The sequence below is a fragment of the Eleutherodactylus coqui genome, chromosome 2 (assembly GCF_035609145.1).
Source record: "Eleutherodactylus coqui strain aEleCoq1 chromosome 2, aEleCoq1.hap1, whole genome shotgun sequence".
Taxonomy (NCBI): domain Eukaryota; kingdom Metazoa; phylum Chordata; class Amphibia; order Anura; family Eleutherodactylidae; genus Eleutherodactylus; species Eleutherodactylus coqui.
This window is the reverse complement of record NC_089838.1, coordinates 226,778,240-226,787,109: the sequence shown is the minus strand read 5'-3', so window position 1 is coordinate 226,787,109 and position 8,870 is coordinate 226,778,240. Positions and strand designations below refer to the sequence as shown.

Here is an 8,870-nt window from a genome sequence, read left to right as displayed (position 1 = left end):
AGTTTGTGTACGCCGCTATAGATTATGGTTAGTGATAAAACAAGTAACGATTAGTAACTGAATAGTGGCCTACAGCGCTGTATTCAACGGGAGGGAAATCAAGACACCCACATTATTATGTGAATATAGTGACATCTACTAGGCCACAATAAGCAGGTCACTCCAGCTCTTGCCCAAGATAATGCCAATAGACTCAAGTGAAAATAATGCAGGCATGTTCTATCCAATCTGCATTTTACAGAACACCACGTAAACTTTTTCATTTCAATTTACCAATAAAAGCTGGACTCCACATGTGCTAATAAAGCCCCGGGATGTAAGATAGATTTAGAAGAAAACTCCTAAGAATCTGATTGACAAATACATCCCAATACTTTTCATTATAACTACCAAGACGGTTTAGGTCTTAAGTACTAAATAGCATAGTTCTACCAATAAGAGCAGGGTATGGTGAACCACAAAAGAATATAATGCAATGTGTTTCCATCCACGAACTGCGTGAGAAAAATAGAAAAGGCGTCATGAGGAACTAAAAATTTATTGTTCAGACTGCACTGAAGCAGTCCGACTCCACGATCTCTGGATTCAAATGTGAAACTTGTGTTACAGTCCAAAGTGCTGTAAAAATGTTTCTATATTGAGGCAAACATCACAACAATGCCAACAAGATGACTGTATCCACTTCTAAGAAACCTCTTCCATATCCACATCCTCTTGTAACCTCTGGACCATTTTGTCTTCCAACTTTTTTGCTTTTCCTGGAAGAAAAAAAAAAATCAATCATATAATAGGCTAGTAAAAGAAGGTTAAAATTCTGTCCCAAGGCCAGAAGGGGGAGGGTATTCTCTGCTGGTTCTGAGTGCTGTTTACGGCCATCCAAGATGGCAGATACAATCTTCAGACTACCTAATCCCAACAGTGTATTGGTAGTGTTAGAGAACAGATATAGTGCCTTAGTAATTTGACTGGCGAGGACTGCTCATGTGATCAGTGCTGGCCAATCAGAGAGAGGTACACAGTAGTACGCATTAGGTAGTTAGAGACTACCAGGATGGGAGCTGGAAATCGGCAGGACTGCAGAGAAGAATAACTGCAGGTAATACACCAGCTTTCCCCTTTAGTTCCAGGCCAGAATTGTGTCCCAAATCAGACTCACTTTAAGTAACACAAATTACGAAAGAGGAAATATTAAAAATATATACTTTTCAGAGGTTTTTCAATGTGAGTAAATAACATACTTGGGCATCTGTTAGGCCCTACCTAAAGAATGTCACGCTAGGAATTATTACTGGACATGTTGTCAAATGCAAACTCCAGAGAAGTCAATGTCAGGGTTCCCAGAAAGGCTGGGCTCACAACAGCGTATTTTTACCGCGTATTACATGGACACTTTACACCCATGTGATTTGCGGTAAACTCACAGGCGATCAATGACATTGCCTTACGCAGCTCCGATCACTTTAGAGTTGCGTAATAAGCAAGCGCAAAAAAAAGGCAACATGTTCTATTTTGTTGCATATATATGCAAGATAGAACCCATTGTTCTCTATGAGCGCCGATATGCAATTACATTGCACATGGGCGGCGTGTACAAGCGATAGCGCAGCAAGTCTAAAAAACAAAAAGCGGGTGTACTGCGCGCATGCGGTCATGTGCAGTACAATATTGGATGGTCAGCTCCTAAGTAGAGGAAACTGCTAAGTTACGTAAATGTAGGAGACCTGGATAGTGGTTAAAACCGTAAATCTAGGAAAGCTCCAAAGTCAAATAATAGCCCTAACACAAAATGAAATACTAGATCATACTTTGAGGGGAAAAAAAATATGTTTTGGTGACAGCTGCTCTTTATTCTAAAGAAATTTAAAGAAACATACACCCAAACTTGGAGCTCATGCCCACAAACCTATCAGTAAACTATAGAGACCGCATATGGCTGTGCGTGCACTGCACATGCCCGCGTGTCTCACACACACACGGATCTGCGCCATGCGACTTTTTTTTTTTTTTTAAATTGCCTACTTTCAGAGTGGGGATGAGTAACAAATGTCTAGGACTCACGCTGCATGATGCGCAGAGAAATAGAGCATGCTGCGATCTATTTCTCGTGAGCATCTACACGCAGTGTCTACAAGCACGTGCATGAATCAATGAAAGTTCATTGAATCCATTCACCGCGAATCACTAGTCCCTGCAACGCACGCGAAATATGCGGTGATAACACAGTCGTGGGCATGAGACCCAATATAAGCAGAAATGCAAAACAAAATCCTCTGGCAGACTGGATGACTTACCAGCATGTGGCGCCCGGATAAGATGTATGCTCTGCTTGACTTCTTTGATATCTTCAGCGTTTTTCAACTCTTTGCCCTTTTTCAGTCTAAAAGAGAGGAGCAGTTTTACTAGTCCTATCCAATATTTAGACAGTGTAAACTTATTGCATCTTCAGACTGTCTATCATAGTAGCTCATGCTGGATGAAAAATCTGATATATCTTGCTAGATCCCTTTGTCCAACTTTACACCACCAACTGGTTGGCTTACTGTGTGCTAATATTTTTTATTCAAAAGTTTTGTTTCCATTTTGGTGCACATGGCACCATTTTAAGCCACACCCCTTCCCATTTAACTCATGTCCCTTTTCTCTAAAAGAGTCCATTTGGACGAGCCAATTTCTCAAAGAAAAATCATTCAGTTGTTCACATTTACTGTATAAGTGAATGAGAAGGACTGAATGACTGGTAAACGAAACTAGTAGCGAGCCAACCATGATTTTTATGCCAGCATAATATGATTAATGAATGAACCATTTATCGTTAGTCGTTGCTGCGCTCACACTGAACAATTATCAGTCATTTTTGCTCATTTAAAGGATAATTGTTCTGTGTAAAAGAGCCTTAATCCACACACCCCTGGTCTAGTGAGGAACAAGAAGCCAAGATTTGTACAGACTGAGAAGCCAAGGCTGCTGCTCACTTACCTGTTCATGATAAATCGAGCCTGCCGCTTATGCTTGATCTCTTCAACTCTCTTCATAGCCTCAACTAAAAGGAGAAATGAATAAATACCTTAAAGTGGCTGGAAAACACAATACACAAACAATGAACTAATAATGATTATATGTACAGTGATGTTAGAGCATATACTATACTGGCAAGATTACAAACTGACAAATCAATGCTGAATAACCATAAAGCTTGCCATAATTCATCATATAAATTTCACCATCAGCAGGAGAGATGGTAGTCGGCCACTCAGCAGCGATATGGAAGACTACCGAGTTAATCGCAATCATCACTATACTGTTTACTCAGAACACAGGGCAGTTTTCTTTATTTCACAGAACAGAGAAAAAATACCCCATTAGGAACCCCCTCTATTGCCAGAACGAAAAGCCGCTCTGCAAGAATGGCTCCTCTGTGGGCGGATCGGATGCCATCCTAGCAATTACCGGGCTGCAGTTTATGTGAACAACCATCCTGCAACACTACATTTTGCCTGCAGCATCTGTCGCAGAGGAAATGTCGTGTCAATTGTGGTTCCAGCAGCAATATCAGCCATTTGCGGGGGTGCCGAGAGCAGGATCTGGGGCAATCAGTGGTTTGCCCCGGGCCCTGCATTCTGCCAGGGGTTATGCATGTTGGCACAAGCCCTTTAACTAGAAGTAATGTGCAAATCTAGAATTATTTGGAAGCCTTACCAGTCTTGCTCCACAACTCCCTCTGGTATTTGACCGGCTCATTTCTTCGTTTCTCAAATTCAAATGAATTATCCTGCAGGAAATTAAATCATTGATCAATAATTATAATTGCATGCCCTATATAACCCTACAGTCTTCAATACTGCTGTGACATGTTATGATCCAAAATTATATACAGAGTGGCTTTTTTTTCTATATAGCAAAATTATTGCAGATTATAGCTATAAACTTCAAAATAGTTTAAAGACATGAAAATACACAAAGTTCTCACAAGTGGTTGAATGCAGACTTTTGTACTAGAAATCACTAATTTAGTATGGCTTGGGCTAGGAATGTAGCTGTGACAGCAGCTTACCTAACTACAAAAGGCATAATATAAACTACAAGGTTTTGCCAGCTGATCGCTCTCGATCCAGCAACAATTCAACATCATGGATGAAGTAGGGGAATAACTCTGTGGGGACTCGGCTGAAGTCAAAAACTGAAAAAACCCAGCACTCCCCTTCATAATGAAGTGATGAAACTTTATTGTTAGGTTAAAAGCATTAATGCCACAGAGATAACCTAGTGAGATAATGTTTCATCATCTTGTGAAGAAACCCAGCACTTGTCTTTACATTTTTCACAACTGTACACCACAAAGCTGCAGCCGGAAAAGTAATTCTAGAGAAAACTGCTTCAATTTCAGAACAATTAAGAGGAATTTGCAATATGCCATTATTTCCCCACCACAATTCTCAGGAAAAACCCGCAGTGCTGGTTAAAGAGGACCTGTCACATGGCCTGTCTAGCGGGACATGCTGCATACCTATACAGTAATGTCCCCGTTGATTTATTATTTTTATATCCCAATACCCCAACCACCACTCCGGTTACTTTCAGATCACGACACTATTCAGCTGTCAAGCAGGCTGTTTGCACCGCCCATTGTCAATGAATGGCATGACATTTGATCTTGGACAGTGGAGACTGCCTACTTTACTGTGCACTACTACTCGTGTCCAAAAACTGAGTGAGGGGAGGATCAGTGAAGATTGAAGCTGTAAGCATATGCAACCCATCCCTCTGGTCAGATGACATGACAGGTCCGCTTTAGGCCCCGTGACTCCTCAAGGATCTTCTCTGCAAAGTGGTGCTTATATGTCCAGTGGGTGAACAGAACTGATGTGCAGAGAATCACAGTGAAGGAACTGCAGGTCTCAACTATGACTGTAGTTACTTCGGTCTGATGATCATCCTTCTAAACATGCAAAATCTACTGTATATCTACTGTACAGAAAGTCATGGGATACCAGCCGAGCACACAGAAACCATTCCAAAGGCTGGGTTGGGCAAAGTTTCTCTGCTTTTGACCCAACAGGATCCAATGCCGTTCTGGCCGCTAAATATCTGTAAGATACCAGCACAAACATTCACTATGGACATCCGCATGCAGCCTATATCGGACTGTTTGTGTAAAAATTACTCTTCCTATAGTACTTGTAGATACAAGTAAGTGATTTCCATACAACAACATACTTACCCCAAATGTGTAGACAACTGTCTTTCCCTCAACTGTGCTGTGCCTCAAAAATGCAACCCTGGCATTGTGTGTTTCTTTTGTCTCATGAAATATTTTAATAGTTTGGACTTTTATGGACAAGAATGAAAAATAGAAAAATGGGTATAATAAAACACATTTTTACCTTTTTTCTTGTCCCACTGGGAAACTTGTGATCACTTGTACAATACACTGCAATACCTCTGCACTGGAGTACAGTATTAGTCTATTAGCAGCTTATGTCTTAATAAAGTGTGAATTTTTATCTGGGTTGGATTGCACAGACATCTCTACAGTGTAGCATACATAGTGTTAATGATAAACCTCACAGACCAAGGCACTGAGTGTTGCCCGCTTGTACCTTGCTGTGCAATTTTCACCGAGGAGTCTCCGGACTACACAGAGAGCACTGGCAAGGCTGGAATCCTGGCTGACTTTGTGGGGCGGTCACAGTGCGGACGCCGGACAGCTGCTGAAATAACATCTGCAGCCCTGCACTGCCGAGTATGCTGACCTGCCGGCTGCCAGAGTCTGCAGGCTACACTGAGCGCACCGGACCAGCGGTGGGAAGGAAAGCACTAATGAGGAAGACATTGTGCTGCAGGCTGTCACGGTGCGGGCACAGACAGCAGGAACTCCGTGGAGACTGCGGGGTACCGCTGACCTGCCAGAAACATCTCCCAACTCAGTGGGTAGTGGAGCGTGAGGCGCTGCTGGGGAGGGGCTATCAGTCTTCAGAGATGCAAGGATAGTTTCTAGTAGTGCAGCGGGGTGGCAATTTTTTTAAAAAGATAACCAAATCGCATTTCAGGATTCTGTTAAAAATGGTGAATTAATTTAATTTCTTGCCCAGCCCAGCTATGAATTATATGAAATACATAACGTTACATGATAACTAAATGAATGAGTCTACAAACTAACCAAACTACAGACTATACATTCTAGAAGCCATCAGATGACTATACAGAAGATCAGGACAAGTGGCAATCTGACAGGACACAAGAAGTCGGTTGTAAGAGGGTTTAACTACTGAATATGGAAAACCTCCAACAACTCTGGTCATAAATCACAACTCACCACAGTCAGCTCTTTCCCGGCCGTCTTCCTGAAGGCTTTGGTCCATCTGATCTTTCTGGGATTACGCTTCTTCTTGAAGTTCTTGTGACATTTGGAACGGCAGAACCGGAACATCTGAGAGACCAAAACATGAGACATCATGACTTACTGCTAACAAGACCTCTCCTTCCCCCGGCCTGTGTACGGACAGCTATGATGCAAGCTGAACTGGTCCATTTACTACATATACATGAATGCAACAGTCACAATTTATTTAAATGGGTTTTTCCCCTAAAGTCATTTAGCCCTTATCCTGTGAATTAAAGAGAGGTTTCAAAAAGTCACGGTTCAAGTTTGCCAAAAATAGTGCGATAGAGGAAAAACATCCAGCAAAAAGGGATCCTGTGGATGTTAAAGGGATTTTCCCAGGGAGAATACTATTGATGACCCATCCTCATCATTTGCCGACAGTGCCACTATTAAACAGGGGTCGGAGCAGAAGTCTCTGCTCCAACCTCCGTCTAGTGGTCAATGCTTGTAACTGCAGCCATGGCTTACGTTCATTTCAAAGAGTTGTGCCTGCAGTTACAAGCGCTGGCCACTACACAGAGGTCAGAGCAGAGACTTCTGCTGCTTCCACTCCGACTGCTGTATAATTGCGGCGCTGTCGGCAGGTGCACAATCAGCTGGGATCCGTCACTTGTGACCCCAACCAATTATTGATGAGCTATCCTGAGAATAGGTCATCAGTAGTATTCTCCCTGGAAAACCCCTTTAACAATTTTCATAAAAGGGGTAAGAGGAGGGCGTCAAGAATCCATCTGACCGACAGACGGAGAATAGTGAAGGAAATCAGAGGCGACTACAATGCCAGGTCGGTGCTTTGTGATTTGTGTGTGATGTGTTTTTAACATTAGGAAGTTCCACTGACATTTGCGTTAAAAGAAAACCCAAGTTTGTGGGAGCCCTTAGGGCCAACAATAAACAACTAGCCTTAGTGCCGTCTCCTGGGGGCCGAAGAGCACAAAAGTTGGATCACGGAGCCGTGTAAGAACATCGCCTGGTTAGAGGGATCCAGATGTCTATAGCATGCAGAATAACTCGGTGACCCCTTCCTGTCAGCTGGTCAGAGGATGTCAATACCTTCATCTAAAGCCGGCTGCACACGGACGGGTGGAATTCCACATGCAGGAGCCCAAAACGGGATCCCATTGGCTGGCGCCTGCGCGTACTTGTATCTATCTGCTTTGCGGATGATCCGGACGGCTCGCCTTCAGACATGAGCAGTACAGATTTATTTTTAAATCCCTTCTTTTCTCACGCCGTTGCTAAGCGATGGCGCTGAAGCTGCAACCTTTCCATAATGCGAATTGCGGACGGGCCGCGGGTCTTCCACTGACTTCAACGGAAGCCATCCGCACAAAAATCGAACCTGCTGCAATTTTTTTTCCACGAGCGGAGATGGCAGTCGCTGTCCACTCGTGTGAGAAATGTGCTATCCTTGCTAATGGATGTGGAATGTCGCGGATGATCCGTGCGAGTGACAATCATGGATTCCTCAATCCAAATTGGCCTGCACACAGCCGGCTTAGCTTGCAACCACTACATTCAGTGAGCTCAATTGTACAGGCAGCACACACTGCTGTAGGCATGAACAGTCTACACAGACCTGATGGCGCCAATCCCGGCCGGCTCACCTTACAGTCGTTCCTCACGAACATCATGCCGTGCCCCGGGTAGATAGGCGCCGAGCAGAAGTAACACTTCTCTATACGCATGTTGGGGCCTCAATGCCGCCTCCAGCCAGACCGGAGCAGCACGACGCGTGAAAGGAAGTGACGCCAGAGCGACGCTGCTTCCCTCTAGTGCCAGAGCGTCTAGTGAGAAGCTTTACACTACAGCGACACCTGGCGGCACGGAGGACTAGTGGACGGTCTCACTGAAGCAAATACAACAACGGTGAATGTGATGAAACGGGGTAATGACGTCACATACATGTGGATAGTAATAGCAGGAACAGTCATGGAGGCAGAATACAGGTGAAAATATAAAGAAGTACAGAAGCCTAACCGTCCCCTGCATAACACATAACAGAGCCCCATGCAGGCAACCATGTGCATTCAGCCCACATTGCACTCAGTGCGCCGCTATGGCTGGGCTCCACATAATAACACAACGCCGTATGAAAACAGGATAAAATGCCAGCAACCATTGGAATGTATTGCTCGCAGTCAGATTCTGCATCCGTCTGACACCGGTAATCCCACCACGTACCGGTACGCCAAGCATGTCCTAGTGATTGATTCATGTACGCGGTTATGAGGTGAAGACTGAACCGCAGGGGTCCCAACACTCAGACTGAATGTGATAGCAGAAGACGATGGCCGCCGCACAGACTGCGCCTACCACGGCGTACAGCACTGCGCCAGCAGGAACGGGCCAAGTAAGATGCAGCCATATGAAGTATATGGTGGCCACGTCTGTATCGTCATGGTCACATTTGGTTCCTCTCCTGCCTGAAGAAGAAGCCTGAGTAGGTTGGATAGCTCGCTATAACGTCATGTATTTTTGTTAGTCA

At 44.0% G+C, this 8,870-nt stretch overlaps 1 protein-coding gene across 1 annotated transcript; it reads right to left on the bottom strand.

The window, feature by feature from the left end:
* Nucleotides 1-519: 519 nt before the first annotated feature.
* On the bottom strand, nucleotides 520-8,147 carry RSL24D1 (ribosomal L24 domain containing 1). Its single transcript, XM_066592574.1, has 6 exons — nucleotides 7,990-8,147; nucleotides 6,314-6,427; nucleotides 3,697-3,769; nucleotides 2,977-3,040; nucleotides 2,292-2,377; nucleotides 520-758 (listed from the first exon to the last, which is right to left on the bottom strand). The coding sequence occupies exons 1-6, from the start codon at nucleotides 8,068-8,070 to the stop codon at nucleotides 685-687; spliced, it is 492 nt and encodes a 163-aa protein (XP_066448671.1). The 5' UTR covers nucleotides 8,071-8,147; the 3' UTR covers nucleotides 520-684.
* Between the last annotated feature and the right edge of the window lie 723 nt (nucleotides 8,148-8,870).

Excerpts from the sequence above, each read along its gene's own strand:
- RSL24D1 (XM_066592574.1), bottom strand. The coding sequence starts at position 8,070 with ATGCGTATAGAGAAGTGTTACTTCTGCTCGGCGCCTATCTACCCGGGG. Across the intron at positions 3,041-3,696 it reads GGAGTTGTGGAGCAAGACTG|TTGAGGCTATGAAGAGAGTT; the intron begins GTAAGGCTTCCA and ends TTCTCCTTTTAG. Across the intron at positions 759-2,291 it reads TATCCGGGCGCCACATGCTG|GAAAAGCAAAAAAGTTGGAA; the intron begins GTAAGTCATCCA and ends TTTTTCTTCCAG.